At 39.9% G+C, this 27649-nt stretch overlaps 2 protein-coding genes across 3 annotated transcripts in view; one reads left to right on the forward strand and one right to left on the reverse strand.

The window, feature by feature from the left end:
* Window positions 1-3116, forward strand: part of LOC109041614 (uncharacterized) — a 33435-nt gene extending 30319 nt beyond the window's left edge. Inside the window, exon 2 of the mRNA XM_019058001.2 lies at window positions 356-3116. Within this exon, the coding sequence (XP_018913546.2) occupies window positions 371-691 (321 nt within the window). The 5' untranslated portion in view covers window positions 356-370 and the 3' untranslated portion in view covers window positions 692-3116. The remainder of the gene's footprint in view (window positions 1-355) is intronic.
* Window positions 2951-27649, reverse strand: part of Gyc88E (Guanylyl cyclase at 88E) — a 111878-nt gene continuing 87179 nt past the window's right edge. The window contains exons 8-15 of one of the 2 annotated variants that reach the window (XM_019058000.2): window positions 25429-25555; window positions 22579-22783; window positions 21380-21526; window positions 16732-16864; window positions 13684-13911; window positions 12655-12939; window positions 10382-10656; window positions 2951-7069 (exon numbers count right to left, since the gene is read on the reverse strand). In XM_019058000.2, the coding sequence (XP_018913545.2) occupies window positions 6677-7069; window positions 10382-10656; window positions 12655-12939; window positions 13684-13911; window positions 16732-16864; window positions 21380-21526; window positions 22579-22783; window positions 25429-25555 (1793 nt within the window). In that variant the 3' untranslated portion in view covers window positions 2951-6676. Of the gene's footprint in view, window positions 7070-10381; window positions 10657-12654; window positions 12940-13683; window positions 13912-16731; window positions 16913-21379; window positions 21527-22578; window positions 22784-25428; window positions 25556-27649 lie in introns of both variants that reach the window. The other variant, XM_019057998.2, reaches the window with a different exon arrangement.

The raw sequence follows: 27649 nt of genomic DNA on the forward strand, positions 1-27649 counted from the left end.
CGGCTCAAAACTGAGCCATTTTCAGTCGGAAAAATAAAAATACAATATAAGCATTCCAAGTATATTTTATATTTTTTATATTATTATTTTTATTTTCATATTTTATTTTTATTGTTCCGACTGAAAATGGCTCAGTTTTCAGCCGAAACGTCTAGAATTTTTATATACTTTTTAGCCTTGTTTCCCGTATTTCTACTATGTTTTTGATATCACCATTGTCAGGGGGTGCTGCTTTAGAAATGTTTAATATTTGACTACTTGCCGGGGCATTTGAGAAAATGCCTGATTTTAATGTTTACTTGCGACTTATTCATTTCCAAAAATAAAAGTTGGACATAAATATTCTGGATTTCAGAGACTGGCTCTCGACATGCCACCCGACCTGGACGGCACCTTACGAGGAAGGCTAACAAGAGTGATGATCCTCCTTCTGGCGCTGAACCTCCTGCTGGGAACCCGCGGGCAACTGATGGAGTTTATGTTCGACCCAGGGACGACGACGGAACCCGGGCCCGTCAACTGCTGTCCCTTCGTGTCGCACAAGGTCGAGCCGGTGGCCCTCCACTCCTGGCACCGTCGCCTCTACACCTTCTGCAACAACAAACGGGTCTCCGGTCTCCCCGGTGATTGCTGCACGCGCGGTTACTGCGACGAGTACTGCTGCAGCTGTACAAGACCTTGCCTCGCCTGATTCCCAGTTTTTCAGACTCAATTTTCTTCATCCAACGTGAAGTGGAATCAGCAGGCTGATTTTCGAAATTGCAGGGCATAGTTATGGATAAAGGAGATAAAGGAAAAACTGAGCGATCCTATCGGTAAAAGCGGGAGGTTCCAATGAAAAAAGAGGTCAAGAAGAGACTAATTAATGGCAATCACGGTACCATACGGATACTCAATCATTTTCCCCCTTAGACTATGATAAACATCTAGTTCAACCGATAGGATCACTCCAATTCCCCTTAGTCTTCTTTGCCTATCAATTTCAAGAATTCGTTTACAGGTATTGAAATTAATGGACGAAACGATAGACATAACGCGGGCAGAGGGAAAATGGAGCCATCCCATCGGTTTAAACGACTAAAGGGGTAAATAATGGACTACTCATAAGGTATCGTGGGTTTTCATTAGTTGGTCAAATCCTTGATGAAGGGGTGTTAATTATAGCGCACCTCAAGGTTTAGAGACAATACGTTCATATAACGTTTATGATATGGTTTTTACTCTATAATTATAGAATACACTCATTTTGAAGGGAAAGAACTCCTGTGGAGCTAAATTTCCCTTCTGCAGTCACGCTGTTTGAGCAACACTAGTTGAGATCTGGTATGTTCGTGCGCTGCACTGATAATGAGTCTAATTGGTCTGTTTTACATACTTTCCTTTTATATCGTAACCACCTGCTTCCGATAGGATCACTCCATTTCTTTTTTTCCTCTGTCAATCGCTTTGTCTATCAATTCCAATAATCAGCCTACTGAAATTCAGTCAGATGTGTGTTGCATGTTGCATAGGCTCAGTCAGTGTGATTCTAGGCTCATACGATTCCACGAGTGAAAAATTAACTCTTTCACTGGTGGACGAGTACACGCCGTAGGTTGCAGTGTCTATAAGAAAAGGCCTGTCTGCACAGAGGCTTTTCATCGAGTAAATCTTCGGTAAGGTCGATATAAAGATTCGTTTACTACGAGACGATGATGCAGGTGAAATTATGCATTATAAAATTCATAATGGACCACTAGACGAGGAACAAAATTAGGCATTCGTAACTGGCGTAAACTGATTACTAGCGTAAACTGAGTAATCAGTTTACGCGCACGCGGTCTCGAGTGACTATAGTCCAAATAGCTATTAATACTTTCGAAATTTTACGTGCCTACTGACGACCGCAAGAAATGTGGAAAGTTTATTAAAGTTTAAAATGTTCATAGTTACTACCACTCTGAAGATGCCTGAACAAGCGAAATTGGCGAAATGCATCAGTAACTAATACAAAACGAAGGAGGCACCTTTGGCATACCATCAGATCATTGAATTGAATTACAGGTGCAATATGCATATCAAACTTGATTAGTCCTAAAATGTCCTCCTAAAAATTTGTTGTTTCGAGATTGTTTTCAATTCGCCTTCAGCTGCGTCCGCAGCAATTGTTGTTACGAATGTGTTGTGCTCAGCTAATTACATACTTGACTCTTCGAAGGCGTTTAATGTGCGAAAGTAGACCACCCTGTTGGTGTGAGATTGATTGTGAATCGATTAATCCTTACTGCTATCGTTCTCCGACGGATAGCGCTACTTGTGCACAGAAAACGCCTTCAGAGAGTCGAGTATGTAATGAACTATAATCAGCACGCACAACATATTCGTAACAACAATTGCTGCAGACGCAGAAGAGGGCGAATTGTACACTTAAAAAAAAGAGTATAATAGGAAGTCTGCATGTAACGAAAGGGTATGTATTCGATCGAAATGAATCAAACTAAGAATAAAAACGTGAGCCAATCAACACAGGTTTCAAGGACAAATAAATAAAAAAAGCTGATCATAATCAGTAGGAAACTTGCATTCACCATGAAAATTTCAAATTGCGGTTTCTCAAAATTAGGATCAGCGAAGATTTTGATTTTCCGCGATTTTAAGTCCACACGTACCATAGACTCACCCCCCTGCAAACCGTTTTTGGGTACATTTTTGTCGCATTTCTTTTTTTGCTTCAAGACCACTGTGTGCCTTCAACCATCAATACGGTCGTATAGTCGCTTCTCTGAAGTAAGAGCGTATTCTTATTTTCTACATGAGCCCAGGGAGGCCTAGGACTATACAGGGCCCAGAGATCACGTGGAACCTGAGATACGCCTTTTCATATGAGGAAAGACTCCATGGTTGAAAGCTACTTTAACATCCCTCCAAAGCTGTATCGTTTGTCATCGAGTGACCAATAAGACAATGAATGTGAGCTTTTGAAAACAAGTTTTTAATTGTTTCATAATTTTCTAAAACACAGATCAAAAGCATTTTCAACAGTTTAGCGAACTTAAACTACTTTGTCCTCTTCCAGGAAGAAGAGCAAATTTAAAACATTACTCATCTTTCGTAAATTAAACTTATACTTTGTTTTACTCAGTTGCCCTCCTTCCTAAAGACTCAATTCTTGTATGAAATATTATTGTTTTACATTTATGATCTCGATTATTTGACTCGAAATTTTTATGGATTGATATATTGCCTTTACTAAAATCTGATCCTAGGGTGAATCCAGAACATCATCAAATACTTGAAAAGCGACATAATCATAACTAATTGCGAGTAAAAAGATATCATGTATTGTCAAGTTACCCGGGTTCGCTTTTTTTGGGTCATGATGACTAAGTTTAGTCATAAATGTTTCATACGGGAGATTTAATAACGGGACAATCACCATTAATCGTCTTAGAGCTGGGCTTCACATCCGCCCATTACATTGACTGTATTCTATTTAAGATTTCAACAATGAAAGAAAAATTAAGAGTAACACGCTTAAGGACTGATAGCAATTGTAATAGGGAGTTGTGCAAAGCAAACGAAAAAATGTTTGATATTTTAAATTTCGTAAAAGAAAGTGAACTTATCTTTCTCTTCATTTCTTTTCATTTTTTTATCAGAGATCAAAGCTTAAAACGGAGCATATATTTTATTGAAGAAAAATTTTAAATATATTTTTACATGCATCTTGCAACATTTTAACAACAGAGCAATAACTAGAACAAAAAATTAGATTGTAACACATTTGTTTTCCTTTATACATAAGCTCCTTAAAACACATAAAATCATTTCAACGAAGAGGTAGAATTTTACTCAAATCACTATCACATCTTATTACAACAAAGATAGACATTATGTGAGATTTGGAAGGATTGAAAATCAAAAGTTAATGAATACAGCCCGGCCAATAACGAAGTTTCCTTTTCCAAATTTCACTCCCCGTCGCTCTTTGGAAAACAAAAACATGTTTAATCGGCCTGTTCATGCCGATTCCTTAAAATAGGTGAAAATGGTTCAAAATTGTCCTAAAGTCTTTATAAAATGGTATAATTTTTCATACAGGACAATTGCATACCATGCGCGTCTCTCACACACCAATTCACACACCGATAAACCGTTTGACAAGGTGACGGTAAGCGGTGAAACACTGTAAGGTATGGTTTTCTCATCAACATTGAACGTAGAACAGTAGGTTGATTAACAATTTTGACTGCTTTTATTTAAATCTTCCGCAAAAACAAATTTATGTTGGGATGCATGCTCAAAAAAACTTCTTGAAGTGTCCGTGAAGCAATTATGCCACATCCGTCGCTTTCAGGTAAGTAAACGTAGGGGCTGCTGTCCACATTTTAGGAGGGCAACGATATGATACATTTAGACATTTAAAGTTTTTTCCAGAAATTTGGCAATGTTGCAATGAAAATCAGTAAAAGTTTACTTCATTGGTACAGGCTACATTGGCTACAGGCAACACTGAAATTATGTTGAGATATTAGAGAAACAAGCAAAGCGCCCTCAGTTAGTATCGCATGCGGAGAAAACTAAACGAATTTCATTATAACCCCTGAATACAACTATTCGGGCTCCAAGGATGTCCGTGTTGCATAGGCACGGACTTGAAGGCGTTTTGAGTCTCTCAGCAGTTATCGCTTCATTCGCGCCGTGGCGCGGAGGCGGGCAGTAAGCATTATGATCACGATGATCCTGAAAGACAATAGGCCTTCAATTCTTCATTTATACTACAATGACATCTCTTAGGCACGAATAATTGCGTTTATGCGTAGGAGGTTGGGGTGAGGGGGGGGTGACTTTTGTGCGTTTTATGCGATGTACTGAGTATAATTGAATCGGATCGTGCGAAAACCGCTAATGTCCATTTTCTCGACTCTTTTTTTTTTAATTGTAATAATACTTTTCAAGTGTTGATCCAATCATGAAAGTGGTGCAAGTACTCATTTTGAGATTAATATACCCCTAAAACGAGTATTAACACAATTTTCGTGGTTGCATCTTCTGAAAAGTATTATCAACCAAAAAGTTTTCTTCTTTAGTAAGGTTGATTAAATATACTTTTTATATTTATTTATTGAGGTATATTAGGTGCTGATTAATTAGAACGTCACTTAAATATTATGAAAAATATTCTTAAATATATACGCCTTCACTTCCGTGCGTGTGCAACAAGGACATTCGTGGAACACGAATAATTACATCCAGGCGTTCAAGTGAAATTCGTTAAGTGGTCGTTGCAAGAGAATGAAGACACTTTTAGTGAATTAATTTTTACTTGAATAAATCATTTTTTGTCCATAGATTTATCAAACAATGCAGAACTTGAATCCAAGTAAGATTATTTGACTACTTGCCGAGGCATTTTACAAATTGCCTGATTTTACTGTTTGCTTGCGATTTATTCATTTCCAAAAATAAAATTTGGACATAAATATTCTCGATTTCAGAGACTGGCTCCTGACATGCCAAACGCCCTGGGCGGCACTTTGTGACAAAGGCTGACACCAATGATCATCCTCCTTCTGGCACTGAACCTCCTGCTGGGGACCCGCGGGCAATTAGAAGAGTTTAAGTTCGACCGTGAGAAATTCGTTTAGTGCTCGTTGCAAGAGGACTAGGGTGCTTTGCGACTTTTTTTCAACTTAACTCGATTCTAAAGTTGGCTGTTGTACTATGAAGTACACCACTTTTTTTTAGGACATTGCCAATTTTCTGAAAACTACTTTGCTTGTTTAAATGTATTACAGCAAAACCCTCCCGACATTTGGGACGCAGTCCATACACTTACTTACCTAAGAATGACGTTTTATACTTACTTCCGGAAAACATTTTCGAGTGCGTATTTGAACATACATATTTGTTTTTGTGAAAGAGATAAAAGACAAGTCCGGACAGAAATTGACCTGGTGCGTGGCAGTGTATGTAAGGCTATTTGAGATAGTTTGACAACATTTGCTGAATGTTTTTTATCCTTAAGACCCATCGGTTCCGATCAATTTTGTTTTGTTTTTTGCATTGTTCCCCTCAGAGTCGAAAACCTCACCTTGTCCGTTGTTCTATCTTTGCGCTGCAGTCTTCTCTTCGTGATCCCACTTGTAAAGACGTAATTTTTTCGTTGCCATCAGCGACATCTATGCCATCAGGATGTGATGTATGGAATTTTGTTCATTTGATGCCAATAATTTCTTCTGTCCGATTCTCTGATTTTTCACTGACTATTTTTGCTTCTCCCTATCTCCAAAATTTTCAGTTTACCTGACTTTTTCTGACAGGAGAACGGAACTTCCATCTTCCCACTTTCTTTTTTTTTCCGGTAAACGCTCTTCGCAAAATTTCCTGATTTTCTCTTTTTCCATGTCGCAAAACATTTTCTGATTTACCCTGATTTTCCGGACCGCCGGAAACCCTGATTTACGACATCACATCCTGATTGTGATGACACCAATGTCAACGCACAAAACACATTTACATTCTCCTAAAAGAAATTGGACTAAATTGTGCAATCGGAATTATAATTTCCGGCTCATCCGTAAAAACACGTATGCCTGCAGGGAAGCAAATGGTACAAACGTTGTTTTTAAACCGAGGCAGAAATTGCAGTTCCTCATTGCGAAACGGAATCCAATGCAGAGTCCCGCGGCGGACACTATATTATATGACAGGAATTACTATGCCCCTTGTGCTTGCCGAGGGCTTGATGGGGTATGAAACTAGTGCAGAAATGATGGTGGTGGAGTTTGGCCGAGCCCAAGCTGGACTCGTTGCTCCGCGACAGGGAGCTCTCGGACTTGGAAGTGACCACTTTATCGGGGGCCCGACGCCTTTTCTCCGGCTCGCGGGGCTCCGAGGACAGCGGGAGGGTCATCCCGGAAGTTGTTGCCGACCGAGTTCTCCCGGGAAACTGTCGAGTGGGCTCCGTCCCACACCAGGAGAAGTGGCTATCCGATCCGTCACCTTTGTCCTCGCGCTCCGGGAGGCTTGAAGATTTTGGGCATGATTCAGAGGGCTCCGACAAGATTCCAGAGGGCTCCGCAGCTCCCTAAAACAATTATCATCATAATCACTATGATTCCGATTTTGAAGTCTTCGTGCTTTCATTTGGTCGTGTTCATGCTAAAAAGAAGGAGAGACCGATGGGAATCGCACCCACTTTTACATTGTTTCTTATGAGGCTTGCACGAGCACACCTCATCTTTCCCACCTGTCTCTAGTTCCTTTTAGCATAAATCGTCACCTTCCGGCCAAAGTATCACAAGCGCCATGCGACGTTTCAAAATTTCCGCCGCGATTTTATTTCTTTACATAGAAATTGTTGGTTGAATCTATTTGAAAATTTCACTGAATTTTATCGGCAGTGCAAAGAAAATTCAGTGAAATTTTCGGACAGCTTTGTTGAACAATTTCTCTGTAAGAAAATAAAATGACGGTGGAAATTTTAAAACGTCGCATGGCGCTTCTGATACTTTGACCGGAGGGTGACGAAATACGTCCACAGGTGAGCGCCCACTGATAAAAGGATAGCCCGAAGAGGCAATATTTTCAGTGGGTACGCACTCTTAATCATTTTGAGTGTTTGGTGCCGGCGCACAGTGGATCGAGTCAACTAGAGAGGACGAACATTAAATCTTTGACAAAATCTGCAAATTTTAATGTTTATTCCGTCATATTATAAACTTCAAGGGGTACTTCTTGAAGGAAACTTCACAAGAAATCCGACTGAACCACTTTTAGAAGCTCAAAGTTGCGTAAAAACGGAGTTATATGCGTTTAAAGTTTCCAAATTTTGTCCAACCATCTCCTATTGACTGGATCCACTGCGTGGCGTCTCTACAGCGCCAAAAAACCCCAAGTGAAATGACGAGCAGCAGCAATGAAAAACGGAGCAGAATCTATTCTCCTTGAGGAATAACAACTTACACTACTGCGGAGTGGAATCCACTCTTTTTACGGAGTGTCAAACGCTTTTATGGCGCTAATTTCACTTTACATTTACTTCACTCAGGATTTTATAGACTATACAGGGTGTTCGAAAAGTCCCCTCCCCCCCTCTAACTTTTGAACTAATTGAGGTAGAGATTTGAAACTTGGAGGGTGTTCTTAGATCAAAGGGAGCTACTTTTTGACCCCCTCAAAATTTTGGGGGCCCCCCTTGGGGGGGGTTACGGACCCTAACTTTTTTTTTCAAATGGGAAGACCCCCTTTGAGATACCTCGTTTGAAAGAACATAAAAAAAGAAAAATTTTCGCGCAAACCCGAAGTCATTATCTCAAACCGTTTCAAAATGGCGGCCGGTCAAAGTTCAAAATGGCCGAAAATTGGCACCTCTGCTATTTGCGCATGGATTTGCTTGAAACTCGGTATCTGGAGGTATTTTGGCACGAAAAAAACGAATTTGACGTTAGATTTTTAAAAAAACCCTAATTTTTCAAAATGGCCGCCGGTTTAGGCTCGAAATTTTGACAAACTCGATTTTTTGCCGATGGATTCACCTGAAATTCGGTATCTGGGGGTTTTTGACCCGAGAAGAACGAATTCGACGTTAGATTTTTAAACAAACCCTCATTTTTCAAAATGGCCACCGATTAAAGTTCAAAATTGTCAACAATTGGCAACCTCGACTTTTTGCCGATGGATTCGCCTGAAACTCGATGTTTGGGGATATCTGGGTGGGAGGAAAACGATAAGCTGAGAATCCTGAAGCTGAAGCTTGAAATTTAACAGGAATCCATCGGCAAAAAGTCGAGGTTGCCAATTGTTGACAATTTTGAACTTTAATCGGCGGCCATTTTGAAAAATGAGGGTTTGTTTAAAAATCTAACGTCGAATTCGTTCTTCTCGGGTCAAAATACCCCCTGATACCGAATTTCAGGTGAATCCATTGGCAAAAAATCGCGTTTGTCAAAATTTCGAGCCTAAACCGGCGGCCATTTTGAAAAATTAGGGTTTTTTTAAAAATCTAACGTCAAATTCGTTTTTCTCGTGCCAAAATACCCCCAGATACCGAGTTTCAAGCAAATCCATGCGCAAATAGCAGAGGTGCCAATTTTCGGCCATTTTGAACTTTGACCGGCCGCCATTTTGAAACGGTTTGAGATAATGACTTCGGGTTTCCGCGAAAATTTTTCTTTTTTTATGTTCTTTCGAACGAGGTATCACAAAGGGGGTCTTCCCATTTGAAAAAAAAAGTTAGGGTCCGTAACCCCCTAAGGGGGGCCCCCCAAAATTTTGAGGGGGTCAAAAAGTAGCTCCCTTTGATCTAAGAGCACCCTCCAAGTTTCAAATCTCTACCTCAATTAGGTCAAAAGTTAGAGGGGGGGAGGGGACTTTTCGAACACCCTGTATAGACTATAAAAAAATATTTACACTGGCACCTTAGGGGCCAGCGAAATCGTCGTAATCGCCCATGGGCCGTTAATGAACAAGTTATTTTCTCAACAAGTTAAACAACAACAAACAAACAAGTTAACAAGTTAAAACAAGTAATTTCAGTCTTAAAACTGAATAAGATCCATGACGGGAAAGTAGAGACGTATCATGTCTGCCCGAATAACATTCATCAAAAAGTTATCGAGCCAAAGTAAGTTGTTTTTTTTCTCCAGACGGTCCAACTTTTCGTCGTGTATTTTCAAATTGTGCTGTTTCATGGAAGTAGTTTTAGCTGAGATAATTACAGACGCGTAGAATGTGGCCCATCGTCCGATCCGTGGATCGCGGATAGACACTGTGCCTCGAAGGCTCGAAACAAGGTGTACACTCTGGCAGGCGCAGTATAGGCAATTTGCACATCAGATATCAAGGGTCAAACGGTGTAGCGTTGGAAGCATTTCTCAGTGTCGAAGGCGCTACATCGGGTACGCGTTCGTAGAGGCGGCTTTTGTTTCCCGCGACTGTGGGAATTTTTCTGCTTCAATTACACCGATTACGCTGTGTAATAGTTCGTAGAAAAATTTATGGATTGCTTGCGAAAGCGCACATTGAAGAGCCTTTTGCACTCCTTATTAAATGAAAGACTTGAAGGACAAGGCGTATTTGTGCAGATTAAATTTTGCACACATTATATTTTAAGACTAGTATTATTTGAAATCATCGATGCTTTATTTTTTTTTTAATGCACTTATTCGCTTTGAACAAGTAATTTTAATTGAAAAACTATATTTCAAAGAAATATTTCCCGCCAAAGAATATTCTTAATGGCTTTCTCCTTTCTCTAAATTTTGATTCCTTCTTTGTAATTCGACCTATGGACCGTCTTACTCTCCTGCCTCACCTCGTCCATCGAGCGTCTTAAAAATGATTTCATTAGCATTGATAGGATTTTAGTTGCTGATATAAATCTTGCGTGACGCCTTACCTCTGACGGATCCGGCAGAAGTCGTGAAGAATCCGGAGGCTCGCTCGACGGTGTCTTCGAAGAATCCGGAGGTGTTTTTGAAGGTTCCGGTGATTTTCCTGTCGTGAAAGGTGAGCTCCTCTGAGCATTGAAGGTCCGGATCGGGATGGCCGGAACTAGGACCGTTGTGCCTTCGGTGACGGTGGTTTTTCCGGAATTTTTGGCAGAATCACTGCCCCAGCTCCGATCGTCATCCGAAAACGTGAACACAGCTCCGAGTGAATTACAACGAGCTCCTGTAGTAAGTAGAACTTTTCATTATCTACTACGAATTTTCAGGAAATTCAGGGATCAAGGAAGGGGCAAAAAGAAAGGGTAATGGACCACTAGACAAGGTACGAATTTAAGCAATCTGATACATGTTTCTTAACCGGAATTTCACGTAGAACATGATTAGCGCAACGATAATTACTGAAACTAACTCCTAACGCAGATATCAACGTTTTTATTTCACATTGGTAACGAGGAGTTTGAACTGCCCGCTGACAAGAAACTCAAAGCTCTACGTGAGTCAAATCGCGCACTACAACGGTTTCAGCAAGCTTCTCAATCGAGCAATGTTCCTTTCCCACCATGTGTTGTTCAAACTATAAGAAATTTGCTAAAGCTGAGCCAAACGGTCAAAATTGAGGTTGCCAGATTTTTATATCGCAGAGACTGTCATGATAACATTTAGCCCGCGATGCGAATCACGTAGAGCATTGAGTTTTCATGAGCGGGTGGTTTGAATTTACGCATCAAGACTCATTAAAGATCTTCGTAAGGAGTAGATTTTGGTAATTTTCGTTGTGCGCATCGTGTTTTACGTGAAATTTTGGTGAAGAAGCATGTATCAGAATGTTGAAATTCGTACCTTGTCTAGTGGTCCATTTTTGATCAATGATGAATTACTCGGGCCTAAGGCTTTTTATTAACGTTTTCAATGATAGTTTCATTGGAACGGTGCCAAACAGACAAGAAATTCAAAAATGTTTGAGACTTCATTTCAAATCTTCTGTACCTCGATATATAAACTGTATCTGCCAAATCCAGTTCCTTTCAGGCGTCAATATTTTCACAATATTGGTATCTCAAAACTGTTCAAAGTTATATGCTTTTTTTTTCAAAGACCGTTTCGGAAAAATTTCCTGGCATCTTGCCGACCGAACATTTTCTTTTTCCAAGGGAAAAGAGTGGTCTGGGCACCCTCCCCCCTCCAGAAGCGCCTACTTCTAGAGCGTCAACCAAAGTTCGGCCTATACCCAAATGGCAGTGATCGCTGTAAGTTGCGATATGATCGGAGAATATCGCGATTTTCTCGACGTCAATTTATTGCAATATTATCAAATAAAAAATTGCGATAATCACTCAGATGTTGATATTTTTACGATCAGAAAATGATCGTAAACAAAATCACAACTTAATTTCAAAATATCGCGTTACCGTATGTATGTATAAGCCGCTTTTACGATGCGCTAGGGATCTCAGCGAGGCCTACTCTCCACAGGAATCTTTCATGGTAGAGATCCTCCGGACGCTGGCATCTTTCCATCTCTTCACGGATGCCCTCCACCCATCGTTTGGCTGGACGCCCTCTCCGTCGCCTACCTGGGGGGACCCACTCCAACACCTTCTTCGGCAACCTGGTTTCAGCCATTCTCTGCACATGCCCATATACCATACCAATAATATCGCGATTTTTCCGTTGTAAAATGCTGCTCGGGGAGGACGCTAAAAATGTCATTCCGACCCTGGTTTTATAGCGGAGTTGGGCAAAGTTAGCCGGATAAACCAACCCTTTTCGCTAGGATTAGAGGAGCACTGAAAAAAAAATCTCGGTGCATTTACTAAGAAGAGGGTAAAATTCCCAAGAATTCAGGGTTCTATTTGATACCAGTTTTTTCTTGGTAGAATTACCATTTATGGAATTGGTAATGTTACCTAGAAATTTTGGTAAAATTATTGAACTTTCTCGGTAATTTTGCTGGACCCTTGGTAAAAACGCCAATATTTTTTATCGACTGTGGTAGAATTACCGAGATAAAATGGCAAAGTTACCGGGAATTGATTATCAATAAAAGTTGTATTCTTACCTGAAAAAAATAGTAAAAATACCGGTTTTTAGGTAAGCTTACCAGTCTTTCTTGGTAAAATTACCAATAATTTTGGTAAAAAAGTGAGATGGTAAAGGTACCAACGGACCTTGGTAAAAACGCCGAGAATTTTTTTTCAGTGAGGGTGGAGGGTGGTGTTACCTTGACTGGAGGCGGTGGCGGCTGCGTAGGCGGCGGCCTCCCGGACAGGGGAGCTGGCGACGGATCGGCGGGCGATCTCCGTGAAGGTGACGGGGGAGTAGATGCGGGCGGCGGCCTGGTCCTGCGGCGGCGGCGAGAAGATCCGCGAGCTCCCGTCCACGATCCCGATCAAAGTGTCCGCCGACTTCTCCCACTCCACCTCCGAGCCGTCGCTCCGGGCGGGGATGCTCCGCGAGAGCGGTGGACGCTCCTCAGGCCGCTCCAGCCAGTAGGTCTTCATCACTCCTAGTCACACAAAAACATCACCATTACACCCACAACTTCACCCTAATCAACCCAAACACCCTCCTACTAAGGTCTTGTCTCCACGAGACGTTTCATGGTATTTGTCCCAGGGAAGGCCTCTGTTCTTTGTCAAATTGCTACTATTCATCCGATAGACTCCTAGAAGTCGTTTGAACGATTAAAAATCGACCGACTTATTTCTAATACATTAATTATTCATGTTCATGTAAAGCTATAGTATTAGGCAAGACAGCCGTAAGTGTTATCTTTCGCATGATTTCGTGGTTGTGTTTTAGACACACAACAAACCCATTTTCAGGTTAGAAATTGACAGAAGAGGGCTGCACTTTATTTGAAAGCACTGTTTTCATTGGCTCTCTAGAGGACTAATGTCAACTACTGCTGTCTTACCTGAAACTATAGTAATTTTTCACGCACTGATGGCTCTCTCATACGTCTCATTTTGACACAATTAAGATTAAGCTTGTTGTTTAAGCTCTCTGAGTGATTTTATCTGAGAGAGATTAAACGAATTTGGAAGGAAACTCGATTTTGAAAATTTGACACTTACTGCTCTCTTCGCTATCACAGTAGTCAGGTGCGACCAGAGAAAATACCAAATTCAGGAGTTATTCGAGTAGACCTCCGTATTGAAGGTATTTAGTTAAAGGTGAGCTATGCTATGAGTGTGAGTGTTAAGATTTTGTCCTGGAGAAAGGACGATTAAATGAAAAGGAAAGGTACCTTTGCCTTTGACTTGGATCTCTCCGCGCTCTTTGACTTTGTAGTTGGGCGAGAGGAGATCGCGTGTGGACTGGGAGATGTGGATCTTCATGGGTTCGCAGGTGGATTCCATTCTGGAGGCTGTGTTCACGCTGTCGCCGAAGAGGCAGTAGCGAGGCATCTTCAGCCCCACGATCCCTGCCACCACCGCCCCGGAGTGCACCCCCACTCGGATCTGTAGATGCGAACCTGAGAAATAACCAACCAAAAACTCACTCCAGAATTGAGATTATCAAATATGACCCTACAATATTCTTACCGCGTTTTAAAAAAAAAAAACAGTAATGAAACCAGTATTTCAGCAAATTTATTTGATAACTGGAAAAATTTATTTGATGCATCGATGGCCAATGTGTAGAACGGCGAATATCCGTTTGCAACGTTGCAGACTTCCTATCGTATTTTGCTTTTTTTAAAAAAACTAGTCAACACATTTTTTTTTTAAAACTTCCTTGATTTGTCTTCTCTATCGTCAGAATATGCTTTATAAATCACAAGCTATAAAGTCGGCTTGTTCCTCTTCGAAAACATGAAAAGGGGCGGGAGTTTTGTCATATCGCAATGGAAATACGCGCTTCCGCTCTTTGGCCATGGATTTTGACACCTTTCACTCCCTGGTCAAAATCATGTTAGGCAATAAGTGAGTTTATGGCGTTACATAGGTTGTCCAAAAAGTAATGCAATGATTGACTTTCAGAGCGAACGGAAAAAACTGAAAAAATCGGTGTACATATTCGTGTAACCGGAGTTAAAACCAAGAAAATGAGACCTTGTTGCTCTAGTCACTCGTTCATTTCTTTGCAAAAAGTACCCCTAAAATCCTGGAGGGTGTCTCTCAACATGCCGCGGGAGAAACATGATCTCTCGGTCAATTTTCGACTAAAAGAGCTCAACAAGGTCTTATTTTATTTGTTTTTACTCCATCTACACAAATATGTACACTGATTTTTTTAAACTTTTTCCCTTCGCTTTAAAAGTCGATCATTGCATTACTTTTTGGACAACCCATGTATCGCCATAAACTCACTTATTGCCCAAGATTATTTTGACCGAGGAGTGAAAGGTGTCAAAAACCGTGCCCAAAGAGCGGAAGCGCGTGGTTTCATTGCGGTGTGACAAAACTTCCGCCCCTTTTCATGTTTTCGAAGAGGAACAAGCCGACTTTATAGCTTGTGATTTATAAAGCATATTCTGATGATAGAGAGGAAAAATCAAGGAAGTTTCAAAAAAAATTGTGTTTTCTAGTTTTTTTTAAAAAAAAGCAAAATACGATAGGAATTCTGCAACGTCGCAAACGGATATACGCCGTTCTACACATTTGCCATCGATGTATCAAATAAATTTGCTGAAATACTGGTTTCATAACGCGGTAAGAATATTTTAGGGTCATATTTTAGCAGTCTATTTCTAGAAAATCACATCTGAGGTACTAAATCTGAGCTGAATAGACTACAATTTTCAATTCAGGATTACCATTTCTGACTCATCTATGAAAGTGCTTATCTGCATGGGTAAATTAAGGGCAAATGTGTAGTTCCTAAATTAACCAGATAAAATGTTTCCTTATTTGTAAAGTTTAGTCCGATTTAGACTGAACGAGAAAGTCACGCAAAGTTAGGCGTGACCAAATAACAGTGATATTCTGCGTTGGTCCTGTCATCCTGTGTTAGCTTGAGCGGGAAATACGACATGAATATTACTTATTTTACATTTAACTGGAAATTTATCATCAACATTTTTCGCTACAACGGCTGCTTTCTCGTCTTGGCGAAGTTCCCATGATCTCTTCCATCAGAAACTTCGGAAAATACCCTGAGCGGTCGAATCGCGACCACAGTTGAAGCATTTTTGCACAAGGCCGCAAGTTCTTGACAAATTTCCCAAAATTTTCTTTTTCGTAAAGATGGGCAGTTAAGCAAGCTAAAAGGATGATTTTCCTCTTACGACCAATCAGGTTCAGTAATTCCAGGCAATTTTTCTCAAGGTAGTCTACTGGCAAATAAAGTATCCATAGCCATAGCAATTATGAGACGTTCTATGGATCTGTGCAACTATGGACCAAGCTAATAGTGAATTGTACACCGAATATCGTAATTCGGTTGCCGTTTGATGGATAACGATTCTTCAAGCGCGAAATACTCAACTATTATACTGAGTAAGATCCATGACGGGGAAGTAGAAACAACTCATGTCTGCCCGAATAACTTTCATCAAAAAGTTATCGAGCCAAAGTAAGTTGTGTTTTTGCTCCAGACGGTTCAAATTTTTGTCGTGTATTTTCAAATTGCGCTGTTTCATGGAAGTAGTTTTAGCCGAGATAAATTCAGACGCGTAAAATGTGGCCGATCGCCCGATCCGTGGATCGCGGATAGACACTATGCCTCGAAACAAGGTGTGCACTCTGGCAGGCGCAGTGTAGGCAATTTGCACATCAGATATCAAGGGTCAAACGGTGTAGCGTTGGAAGTATTTCTCAGTGTCGAAGGCGCTACATCGGGTACGCGTTCGTAGAGGCGCCTTTTGTTTCCCGCGACCGTGGGAATTTTTCTGCTTCAATTACACCGATTACGCTGTCTAATAGTTCGTAGGAAATTTATGGATTGCTTGCGAAAGCGCACAATGAAGAACCTGCTGCACTCCTAACTAAATGAGAGGCTTGATGGACAAGGCGTATGTGTGCAGATTTTGTACACAGTTTTTCAACATTACATGAAGCCTTAGGTGGAAAGGAAGTTCAAACTCATTTTTTGATGCTTAAAAATTTTATATTAGCGCTAAATTTTGCACACATTATATTTTAAGACTAGTATTATTTGAAATCATCGATGCTTCAATTTTTTTTTTTTTATAAAATGCACTTATGCGCTTTGTCTTCCAGTTCTTTTAAATCTAATTTCATGGAAGTTAGACCAATGTTTGAGAACCATATTTTCACATATTTTTCTGGGTATACCATTTTTGAAATATGATATAAAATTCGGACAAAAGGATCTTCGGGTTCACACTGACCTGTAGATGGGTCCTTGAGGTCAGTGATGGCGTCGATCATATCCAGTGCCATGTTGCAGACTTTCTCGGCGTGGTTGTGTTCCTGCTCGGGCGCCCCAGACACGACCATGTACGCGTCCCCTATCGTCTCCACCTGTTCACAAACAGCCGGGTCAGCCCTGGGTCGTCCTGGCGCAAAGATCTTCATCATGCAATACCCAAAGCAGTGCGAGGTAAACCCAAGGTCAACATAAAACCCAACAACTCCTACTTACCAGATATAAACTAAAGCTCAAGAGAGGAAAATTATAAGATTCAAGAAGAAAATAAAGAATAAATTCATTCGGGCGTGGGATTCAAGAGACACATTGGGAAAGGAAGTCGTAAGATAAGGGTGGAGAAAGCCATATCGATTATTTCAGTCCAAAACCACGTATATCCATTCCGTTGCATCAAAATTTCCGTTCCTACTTTATTTTTTCGAAGAGAAACGAGCCATAGTTAAAGCTTGGATTTAAATCGAATATTCTACTAACAGCAGAGAAGAAAAATCAGAGACGATACCAAGAGATTAGATTCACGAGTTTTTCAAATAAAAAATAAAATATGACGGGAAGGCCGCAATGTCGCAAACGGAAACATCGTGGTTGCCCATCGATATATTCGATGATGAAAGCACTGGACCTCCTTTTTCAGGAGTTTGAAAAGTGCAGTGTTTTGAAATCTCCGCTTTTATTTTATTTTTTTGCGAGATTTCAAATCAGCATCGTTCCTTGCAGTTTTGTTGGACTTTGCCTAGTAGTAGAACAATCAGGGAGGTTTTGGTAAATTGAAGTTGATTGTTTCTCTATTCAAAATGAAAGAACAACTAGAAGTCTGCAACGCCGCAAATCGAGATACAAGGCTTGGAAGTTCCACCATTCATATTATAGATGGTGAGATTACCAAACTATGCGTCTCGATTTGCGGTGTTCTAAATCTTTTATCAAAGGCATTTCATTTTCATTATTCTTGCACAAAATTTCCTAGGTTTATCCTCCGTTCTCTTCAAAATGTTTTCTGATAATTTTGCCCAAAAAAGTCAAGCAGTACCAATCTTTTTGAAAAAATAACATTCGAGAGAAAATTTTCAAACAGCACAATTGAAATCTGTGGTTTGGTAGCTTCACCATCGATTTGTGACTGTTTACTGGAAAATGGACAGCTTCATTCACGACGAAAAATTTGTCATTGACGATTGAGTTAAGTCAAATTTTGTTCAATTAATCACATGCAAAAATGTACCATTGCTGTATTTATTTTTAAAATTAAATAAATACAACTTCATAGATGGGTGCTAAAATGAAATAATTTTTTTGGTCCCACCTACTCTCTTTTTTGCTGATTAGTTGAATCTAAAACTAAATCATTATATTGGTGGTGTCAAAAATAATCTTCAGAGATGCTCGTACTTTTCGTAATTTTTTCACGGATTCACCTTGTACGTATTCATTCATGTTACTGTAAAACTTCAAGGCATTTCATTTCCCCACTGAGTTCAGAAAATGAGAAGCTACTCAGTAAATTCTATTACCCTATTATTTACGAGCATTTCATGTACACTTTATTTAGCGCTCAATTCCCTAGGATCGTTTATAAGACAAACAAAAGTATTTTTCCTTCACAGGTAAGTGCAGGTTGATATCGCGAAAGTCCTGATTCTTTTGCACTTCAATCAGCAGTAGGTAGATCTTCAAAGGTATTTCATTGTGTTTCCGTTCGGTCTGAACTGCCGCTGAAACTTGACTAAGAGATGTCAAATTCTTTTTAAAATATCATCTCTTTTGTTATTTGTATACATTGAAATGTACATTATTGAAAGTCGTCTTTGCAAAAAGTATTCCGACCTCAAGAAAATTTTTTGGCCTATGGAGAGGTCTTTTCAGTGCTGCTTTACTTTGTAGACACGCACGATACATCTGATTTATAACAAAGGAAAAAGAAAATAATTTAATTCACTGTCTCTTTAAAAAAAAAACAAAAAACCCAGTTTTTATTGCGTCTCTCCCCAACACTAAAACTAGAACCAAAGGCAAATCAACAGTAATAATGAAGTTTGTTACTAGGAATAACTATTACCGACGGATGAGAGGATAATCAACTGCAATGCAATGAGGCAAACATTTCATTTAATATTTGGTAATACTTTCTGAGAGGTACTAATACTTTCTGAGGCCCAGTGAGAGGTTGGCGACAGGGGGTGTTAAATGAGATGAGGGAGTGTCAACTCCCTGATGACCTGTGGGAAGACCGAGCTTTGTGGCGATTAGGCGTCGTAAAGCGCCAAAGCGCGCTATAAAAGCGACTCATATGTATATGATACTTTCTTTGTTTGATGATTTTGTTCTCCTCTCATTTTGATATTCTTAGCCCTTTTTCACAAATTTACTGGACAGCATCTCATTTCCTTTGAAGAATTAAAAATTTTTGCTCCTCTTAAAATTAAAAAAAAGAAATAAACTATCTACAAAGTAAACTAAAATGAAAAATCACGTGTTAGTTTTATATGTTTTTGTTTCTACTATTTACATATTTTGATGAGCACTTGCGGTTTTCTTTTCACTCTACTCTTTAAGAAAGATTGGCGTCAATTGCAAAACCTCTATATTCAAGTCAATCAATTAATGTCTATGTTGCTTTTTAGCAGTACTTTTTAATGCCACAAAAAAGAAGAAGCTGAATTGGAGCTGATAGGAGGTCGTGAAGGAAATGTTTACAGTGTGCCTTCATTTTACGGGGTAAAGGTATAGCATACGGGTACAAGTCTTGCTCAGAAGTTGAAATTCGAACAACATGCGCACTTCATTTGAAATTTCTAAAACTTCATTTTTATTTTTTCGGAAATATGTACAATCTTATGATATTTGCAGTGTTGGAAAACTTCTTCCTCGCAAAATCTTACGAAGAACAGTGTGATTTAAAGCTTCCATACAGATCATGCTAGCTGCTAGGTGTGCTGGCATACTAATCGGTGTAGATATTCTCAAGCATGGCAGATCGCACACACATTTTGTCATAAAAAGCAATAGGTTGCTGCAAGCTGCAAAATAGTGTGTGCGCACTTAAATGCAGATACATTTAAGTTGGTATATAACAAATACAGTTAAAACTGACAAATGCTTAGCCAATTTTGAAATCAAAGAAGAGAAAAACTAGCAAGAATTTTTTTTAAAAAGAGCAGAGGAACCTTGGACATACATGCATACTTTCAATACTTGACTTCCACCATGCACAGAATTGTCAAGAATTGAAATGATTGCGAAGGAAAATTTATTATCCCCGATTGCATTACAATTAATAGATGATGCTAAATTTAAAAGGAACATAGCCAACAATTAAGCCAAATATAGCCAAAATTCGACAATCACGATTGTCGAATGCCTTGAACGGGAAATCTTTTTGTTTGAACAATGACTCCAACCTCCCAGTATTTTTAGCATGTGATTCCTTATATCAGGGTTGTACTAATAGCCATTTCTTAAGAAGGTCCTTGAGGGAGCAATTTAATTTACATCGTGAATGAGAGAGGCTTAAGGAGGCCTTCAAAATGACATTATAAAAAGGACAATTTTTGCCAGTCTCGAGTAAAACTCAGTGACATGACTTTGTGAATGGGTCCTTGAAAGGGATTACAATGGTTTGCGAATACAAAATATGAAAGAAAATTCAATGCGAATTTTATGAAATTTTAAAGTGGGTTCTGACCTCCCTTGAAGCTTGCCGGAATCCTAAAAAATTTTTCTTCCCTATACGGTTTATACTTTTTGCTGTGGCAAATCCGTACCGATGGTAAAACTGCAATAGTGCGTATCTCCGTTGCAGCATCTTTAAATCTCCGTACCTATTTTATTTTTTGAAAGGATACTAAAGCCACATAATTGTTTAACATTTTTACAGAATATTCTTTACGCACAGAAGAAAAATCACAGAAGTTTTAAACACATGGCATTTAGTGGTTTTCCATATAAAAAAATAAAGTACGCCAGGAAGTGTGCAAACCAATGTACATATTTCTGCAGTCTCACCATCGATGGATATCCCTAGCAATAACCAAATTCAAATTTATGTCGCTGAATTTTAATCGAAACGGGGAAAATGTCTCTTATTTTTTATGATGTCATTTAGAAGGCCTCCTTAAGCCTCTTAGTTCTACTAATCATAGTTTGAATTAAATTGAGCCTTGTAAGGAAAGCAACTGTTTACAGAACGACCATGAATAGAATGCTGAGCCGACAATGGAATGAATACTCAGAGCTTTTGGAAATCGGGTCGGAGCCATCTCCTTAGTTTATGCCGGCTTATTCGGGGAGAAAACTTCCCCTCTAAGGATTTGAATGTAGCTCCCAAGTCTGCCTCAATTACAGTCACGTACAAATGGAAACATATGAGCCTGTCTTCCCTGCAACCGGAGACAACGCTACGTGAGCCTTGAAGTGCATTAGTACACTCGCTAACCGTGGCTCACGTTGTAAATGAGCGGTTTGGTATCCCCGAGGGTGCGGGAGTCCCGTTGTGACAATCTTCAATGCTGCGCACGATGCAGATTTACTTCCATTTACGGGTTAATCGTGAGATAGATGGAAATTTAAGTCTCGTTACGAGGGTGCAGGCATGCGAGTCACCGTCTTACCTTGTAAACTTTGTTTCTCTCCGTTAAAGTATCGAAAATGGAGTACATGGCGTTGAGCATGGAAACGACCTCCATCGGGGTGATCCTACTGCATATTTCCGTGAATGTCACAACGTCCGAGAACAGTATCGACACGCTGTCAAACATCTAGGGCAAAACATAATATTGCTACAGATCCACAGGTCTTTCGAATGTAATAAAAAAGAAAATGTATTATTACCACGGTTGAACGCACGAGTCGTTTAGACATTATTTTTCAATGGAGAATCTCGAGCTCGGATCAGTAGCGATGCGCGAATGATCCCTCATCGATATGCCTCCAAAATAAGCTCTGGTAGGAATAATCGATTATTTAGGTGTTCGTTGTGAAGACCCTGTTTATCTATCCTGTTTCATAGGCTGAAATGACAGGTAAATCGATTTATCGCAAAGCACGCCACGCCACTGGCTCGGATGATCTTTTCCCCTCTGTGATGAGAATTTCAGTTGATGACTAAATTCATCCCACATGGCCAAATCATCAACCCTGTTGTTTCCTAGGAAATTTCAAAACCACCGACTGCGACACGCACTCACACTCTTACAAATAAAAATATTCGATGTTAAATTCAACTCTTCAAGCCCATGAAACCTAGCGATTTACCGGCCGACTTTTAAGATTTTTAAAGCGATTGATTTGTAAAAATCTGTGAATAAGCCAGGTTTATTCATTTTATGAATTAAGAAATCGTGCAGATCAAATTGTGAATTTCTCCATTTTTACGATGTAAATTTTTATTTTTTTTAAAAAGTTGGTTCTGATCAACTGTGAACATGTTTCAATAGAGAATTTGCAGGTGTCAAAAATTTGACGAATGTTGTGTTTAAGTGGAAACTACTGAGTGAACTGAACACGAGGATACCCTTGGTTCATGAATTGAACAATTATTGGAGGAGATATGACAAAATAACTCAACCTGCTAAAATACATGTGTTTAAGTCAGAGATACCGCCAGATGACGTCACTAGGCGGTGCATTTTCTCATTTTTAAATATATATTCCCATTGTATATTTCTATTTCCCATTGTAGGTAAAAACCATAAAAAATACTGCAAATTCAGCTCATTTGGCACTTTCAGATGAAGCAATAAAAAATTTGCATGCAAATTCTCCATTATCGCTTATTCCTCTTGACTCTTGACTGACTTTGACTGCGTACCTGGCAAGTGTCGATGGGGTTTTCACCGTTGCGCAGGCGATCGGCGACCTGTTTGGGGATCATCTGGTAGAGGAGTTCGTCCGTGCGCCGCATCTCCTCATCCAACTTCCGCATCGACTCCTCCAGCTTCTTCGATTTCAGCTGCTCCTGATCCAGAGCCAGCTTCAGCTCGACCGACTGTTGCGTGCCTGCCAACATCAGGTCTCTAGGAAAATAAACATCATCTACGAAATAAATTCTGCGGTCTTCGTGCAAAAAGGACAAGAGTGCGGCTAAATGCAGATCCCTCACACAAATACCGGCTTTAATACATTTCACCGAATTTTTTCACGGACTAAGCTGGTGTGCCAAGAAAGAACGCCGTATGAGCCTTCAGATGTTGACATGTTTCCTTCCATTAAAAACCAATTCACATAGAAAATTGTGAATAGCTCTCTTCAAAAATGTCAGACAGTCCTGTTTGGAGTTTACTCTAAAATATCTGAAAATTTCAGGGGATAAATACACAACTTACCTCCAAACTACATGTTTTATCCAGAGAAATTTGTCAACTCTCGAATGTTCATGTGGCGTTCTTCCTATGCACGGCAGTATGGTTCAAGGTTGTGCTTTTGAGTCACATTTGGACCACGTTTAGCAGAAAGGAGCCAAGCCGCACTAGCTATTACCAAATTTACCTGGGCACTTTAAGTGTTTTCAGGAGAGCATTTGTACAGGTCCTTTAACAATTTTAACGAATTCGATTCGTGCTATGCAGAAAATTCACTGGACTTTGCGCAATTGTTTTTATGTAAAAATCAAATTGCCCGATTGAAATTGGATTAAATCGTCTCTGTTAAACGCAGTCCTTCATGAAAACAAATTGGGAAAAATATGTATGAAAAAGCATGCTCCAAAGTATAGCATTGAAATACGTAATTATATGTATTAGCTTTAGTACGCCTGATTGGAACAAAACCCTTTTATCGGCAATCATAACTTTTGTAATGATTAGAATATTAAGAAAGTAACAACCTTCTTTTCATTAATAAGGTTCAATGAAAATTTCATTTAAGGCAAAAACAGAGAGATTTTTCATTTTAAATGTTTATAAATTATTGCACTTGACTCAGTGGAATCCTACTGACATTAAGTATTTTTAGAAGATTAAATGAGCGTCAAATACGATCATGCTTTACTAAACCACACTTCCCTGATAACCTAATTTCCCTAACTTAAAATTTTGTGAATACATTCTTCATAATCTGAGACAACTTTATAGAAAGTTGCAGGGCTTTGTTCCATTTAAATGTGCGTTAGACAAGAAGGCTCGAGAAAAAATTAGGCAACATGAATCACAGTTAATCTAATTTTGATTAGTACCGTCGTGGAATTCTTAAAAGGGAAATAAATTGAACAATTTGCATAATTGAGAACTGAGGAACGCGGTTTCTTGTTTTAACATCGAATTTCAACCCAAATCCCCTTTTTTCCAAGGCTTCCCAAAGCTTCACTAACGGCACGCTGTCATAAGCTTTCTGAAGATCCACAAACACCAAGTGCAGCTCCTGGCTGACCGCCCTTTTCTTCTCGATGACCTGGGTAATGGTGAACAAATGGTCGACGGTAGACCTACCGGCTCTAAAACCAGCCTGTTCTTCGGCTTCCTGGCCGCTCCAAACCTCTTCGAAAGGGGTTTTAGCAAAGGACTTGTGGGGGCAATTAAATCATTTTATAACGGGACGATAGAAAAAATTAAATGTCGTGGAGAGTTGTCCGGAGGTTTTTTCGTCACAAAAGGGCTAAAACAAGGCTGTTGTTTGTCACCAACACTATTTAAGGTATACCTAGAGCACGTTTTAGAGGAATGGAAAAAGAAGGTTGCAGGAATGGGCGTTCCACTCCTTGATGGGCAGACCCTTTATACTCTATGCTTTGCCGATGACCAGATCGTTGTAGCTCAAGATGAGGAAGATGCAGATTACATGACGCGGAAGTTGGTCGAAGAATATCGGAAATGGGGCATGGACGTTAGTGTGTCCAAGACAGAGAAGCTGGTCGTGGGAGCAGCGCATCAACGGCAAAGCATAGAGCTTGAGGATGGACGGCGCATCGAAGAGTGTGACGAGTATAAGTATCTCGGTGTTTGGCTCGATCAGGATGGAAGGATGGATAGAGCAATTAAGGACAGGATCATCCAGGGCAGGAGAGCCATCGCGATGCTGAACGGGGTGCTCTGGGATCAGAGCATCTCAAAGGCAAACAAGCACCGGATATATGACGCCATCGTTAAAAGTATCGTGCTCTATGGTAGTGAAGTGTGGCCTTTGACGAAAAGAACGCAAGAAATGTTGAGGGCAACTGAAATGGATTTTTGGCGGCGATCTGCCGGCATTTCGAGACGGGACCGTGTCCGTAATGAGAGAATTCGCCAGGTGATGAAGGTTGAGAAAGATATCGTGCACGACGTCATGTCCAGGCAGTTATGCTGGTATGGACATGTGCAAAGAATGTCGGAGGAGAGGTTGCCCAAACAAGTTTTGGATTGGGTACCACCTGGGAAGAGGCGACGGGGACGTCCCGTAAAGGGTTGGCGGCAGGGCGTTGACAAAGAGATGTTGCGGTGTCAGTTGCCCGATAACCTCTGGGAAGACAGGCATATGTGGCGCTTGGGTGTCGTAGAACGCCAGAGTGCGTTATAAAGCGACTTTATATATATATTTCAACCCAAATAATTAACTTCTGCGTCCCGAAAAAGTTTGCAGAATGGAGTGAAATAAGTCTTAGCAACGCAACAGCTCACAAAATATTTATATTTATATTAATATTTCAACGTCGAGGGGAGAAAAAGCTTGAGTTGCATATATTTACCTGCTGAAATCGTGCATGGAAAGATCGTTGATATAGAGGCCGGTCGTTATCAAAGCGTGCAGGTCCGGCATCACAGGAGTTCCCAGGTACATCATCATCCGCCAGTTATCCATGTATATCATCTGGCCTGAAACAAATGGTCAAAATAAAATGTATCCTTAATTTTAAACGAAAAATAACTCCGAAAAAAGGATATCTTGTTCAATCGAATATTGAACCTCTTCAGAGCCAGAACAGCGTAAACCCACTTCCATAAAGAGTGAACTACATTCACAGTCCTCAGGAATATCTCATTTTATCTCCAAAAATCTGCAATTGCAATAATTACCGCCGTGATGAGGATAAACGTCTTGTGAACATTCAAACGTTGCAATAAATTCCCCGATAAAATCCAGTTTCGAGAAAATTTACGAATATTTGTCGTTGAAATTTTCGTACCGTTTAGATTAAATTGAAAATGTAACTCTGCAGGAACCGAATGAGTAACATTCACAAGTTCCTTAAAAAATATGTGTCTTATCCAGGAAAATTTGGCACCGTTCGAAAATGCGGATGACCCCCTCTTTAGCGCAGGCGCAGCAGAATATCCCGCTCGCTCTGTTGGTAGGTGAATGGAATAACGCGAAATGTATGATAGTGCCTGAATGCAACTATTCGTGCTCCATGAATGTGCGTGTTGCATACCAAAGTATTTGAAGGCGTTTTGAATATTTTCGTGCACTTTGCTGCTGCATTCTTACACCATGATGAAACGATGTTTGTATGAGAACGGAAGTAAGAGGGTGATATGTATCGCATGTTTTGTGACGTTTGTTGCCGACTGGAAATCCCATAACGGCTGACTATAATAAGTCAGCCGTGCTACGGATGAACGTCGTATGAACCTTCATGCGTTGCCAAATTTCCTTTGATAAAAACCGGATTTCCTGGTGAACTTAAGAACATTTTCTTTCTAATTTTTCAGATATTTTTTCCCGCATGTTTTACCTAAAATTCATGAGAATTTCATGGAGTAATATTCATAACATTCTTAAAAAAATCAACATTTTATCGGAGGAAATTTGGAGACCCTCGAATGTTCATACGGGGTTCTTCCTTAGAACGGCAGTAGTATGGCAGAATACCCCTGGGCTATTTTCTTGTCTCGTGCTATTGGGAAAATGTTCCTTACAACAAAGCTGTTCATCGAGAGAACTTCCGGCTTTCGGCAATTAGCACTTATCTTCTAGAGGAAAATGTCACCGGATATTTTCTACCGGTTTGGTGAAAAAGTTGAGAACTCTCTCCTGTATCAAATATCGGGGGACGGTAACTTCCTCTTTTGAGATGCAAGGGTATTTTAGGGTGCTCGGACAAAAGAGTTCACGTTTCGTTCATGGGGAGGGACGGAAGTTCGAACTTGAGACGAGAGGATTGCGCCAGACAAAATCCGAATTGAACGTATTTAAATCAAAGGAAACTATACCCATCATGATATGAGCCCCGTTACGTCTGCATTCTTATACGAACCAGGGCTCATGTTACAATGAAGAAAGTTCCTTTTGATCTTAGTGCGTCCGATTCGTAACAGTCCACGGAAAATTGAACTTAGTCCATGGCAGCAAAATTGTCAATAGAGTGAGTTCTGTCATGAGTTGGGTCGGGAAATTGGATTTCGAGATTTCGACGGTGAAGTCTTAGAATGTCACTTCCTTCTGAGGTTGCAACATTGACCCAGACAATTCAATTAAGCACAGGAATAAGGCCGTGCAATTTTCGGAAAAAATTGTGTCAATTTTAACGTATGATAAGGAAAGTCGATGAAACTTTCAATTAAAATACTCCGACCAGACTCCTGCTAAAGATTCAATTTGTGATTGAAATAAAATCCAAATGTAGTTATGTCCCTTCGTCTAAGGAACGACGTACAATGCACTGGAGAACTAATAATGCGTGGCATTAAATTAATTATTGTGCCAATAGAGGACTCTAAATTTCAGTAAAATCCGCGTTTTTGAACCTGAAGCCGATGGCGGATTAAAATTGAATCGAGGAAATTGGATAATTAAGTGCATGAGTGCAGTTTTTGAAAATAATTAAGAGAGAAAAAAATCCGTCCTTAAATATATTCTGTGGAAAACTCCATAATATAATAAATCTACTACTATGCTACACTTTGCAAAGGGATATCCATGGCTATCAAGAAAATTTTATCGAAAGCTGAGAACTTAAATACTGTGTT

This window comes from Bemisia tabaci, chromosome 7 (assembly GCF_918797505.1).
Source record: "Bemisia tabaci chromosome 7, PGI_BMITA_v3".
NCBI classification, from domain to species: Eukaryota; Metazoa; Arthropoda; class Insecta; order Hemiptera; family Aleyrodidae; genus Bemisia; species Bemisia tabaci.